This window comes from Arabidopsis lyrata (assembly GCF_000004255.2).
Source record: "Arabidopsis lyrata subsp. lyrata unplaced genomic scaffold ARALYscaffold_639, whole genome shotgun sequence".
NCBI lineage: Eukaryota > Viridiplantae > Streptophyta > Magnoliopsida > Brassicales > Brassicaceae > Arabidopsis > Arabidopsis lyrata.
The window spans coordinates 417-1,635 of record NW_003302148.1 but is presented as its reverse complement, the minus strand read 5'-3'; the positions used below and the strand labels follow the sequence as shown (position 1 = coordinate 1,635).

At 38.6% G+C, this 1,219-nt stretch overlaps 1 protein-coding gene across 1 annotated transcript; it reads right to left on the bottom strand.

Moving 5' to 3' along the window:
* Positions 1–62: 62 nt before the first annotated feature.
* On the bottom strand, positions 63–771 carry LOC9298435 (nucleolin 2). Its single transcript, XM_021027881.1, has 3 exons — positions 633–771; positions 478–539; positions 63–387 (listed from the first exon to the last, which is right to left on the bottom strand). Exons 1-3 carry the CDS (start codon positions 681–683, stop codon positions 102–104), a joined length of 399 nt encoding a protein of 132 aa, XP_020883540.1. The 5' UTR covers positions 684–771; the 3' UTR covers positions 63–101.
* Positions 772–1,219: the final 448 nt, after the last annotated feature.

The following is a 1,219-nucleotide window of genomic DNA, read 5'->3' as shown; positions in this document are numbered from 1 at the left end:
AATAAACATGGTAAAGAAAGAAAGAGCCAAAGGAAAGGGGTTGCAATGGTATCCAACAAGTGATAAAAACAAAGCAGGTTGCATTGTACCTCGATCCAAATTTATGATGAGGAGGCAAAAGGAAGATTAAGATGCCTATAATCCATTCTGGGATACGGCCTGGCCTTAACAACAAGTTTCTTTCCTCCCAATTCAGTTCCATTAAGTTGCATCACCTTCTCATCAGCGTCGTCTCCGACCATGACGATATTAGCAAGGCCGTTGTCAGGATGTCTCCGGACAGAAGCCCTAAGGATTGCTCCACATGACTTGAAATGATTGATCAACGCCTCCTCCATCTCATCCGCAGGAACCGAAGTGTCGAAGCCCTCAACGTCAATAACCCAACTACAATAATAATAATTCAATCAATCAACACATGATGAAGAAAACATCTTCGCATAAACAAATCTCGAAAAAATCAAAGCATCAATTTACCTGCGTCTTGGTTTCTCAAAAAAGGCTTTCATCTCAGGATTAGAAGCAAAAAAGTTCATCCCCTAAAAAAGTACAAAAGATCTAATCAGAAACCATTAATTGATAAACAGAGAGAGAGAGAGAGAGAGCCATAAGGATTAGGAGAGGAAGATTACTTGCAAGTCTCCGTAGACGGGAGGTGGCTGACTGAACATACCCATGTCCATGGCGAGGTTGAGATGAGTCGATAACCCTAGGATCAATATATTTTTTCCTCCGATTTTAGGGATTTCAGAGGACGACCACCACGACGAAGCTATTTATTATCCTTTTTTCTTTGCTTTAGAGGTTAAAACTGTCTTTTTTCTCTTTATTTCTGCATTGATTCCGTGACGTGGTCCACCAAGTCTCGCCTTCTTTTTTTTTTTTTTTTCAAAAGTCTGATTTCCTTTTATCACGCACCGACCCAACTATAAATCTCCTTTCGATTTTTTGGTTTGTGCCGGTTCGATTCGGATGCACCCAACCATTAACCGGAATTAAAACTTTTCCTCTTCCTAGACAAGTACGTAGACAACTTAACAAGCTGGCGTGGCATATGAAACTTAGAATAATTAGGATTTACACGTTTAAAAAAAAATATATTAATTTTTATTTTTATTTGGACGCATGCAATTTAACCACATTTTATTTTCTTAGAGAGAAACCTAATGATATACTATATTCCTAATTACTAACACAACATCAATGATACGTAGCACCC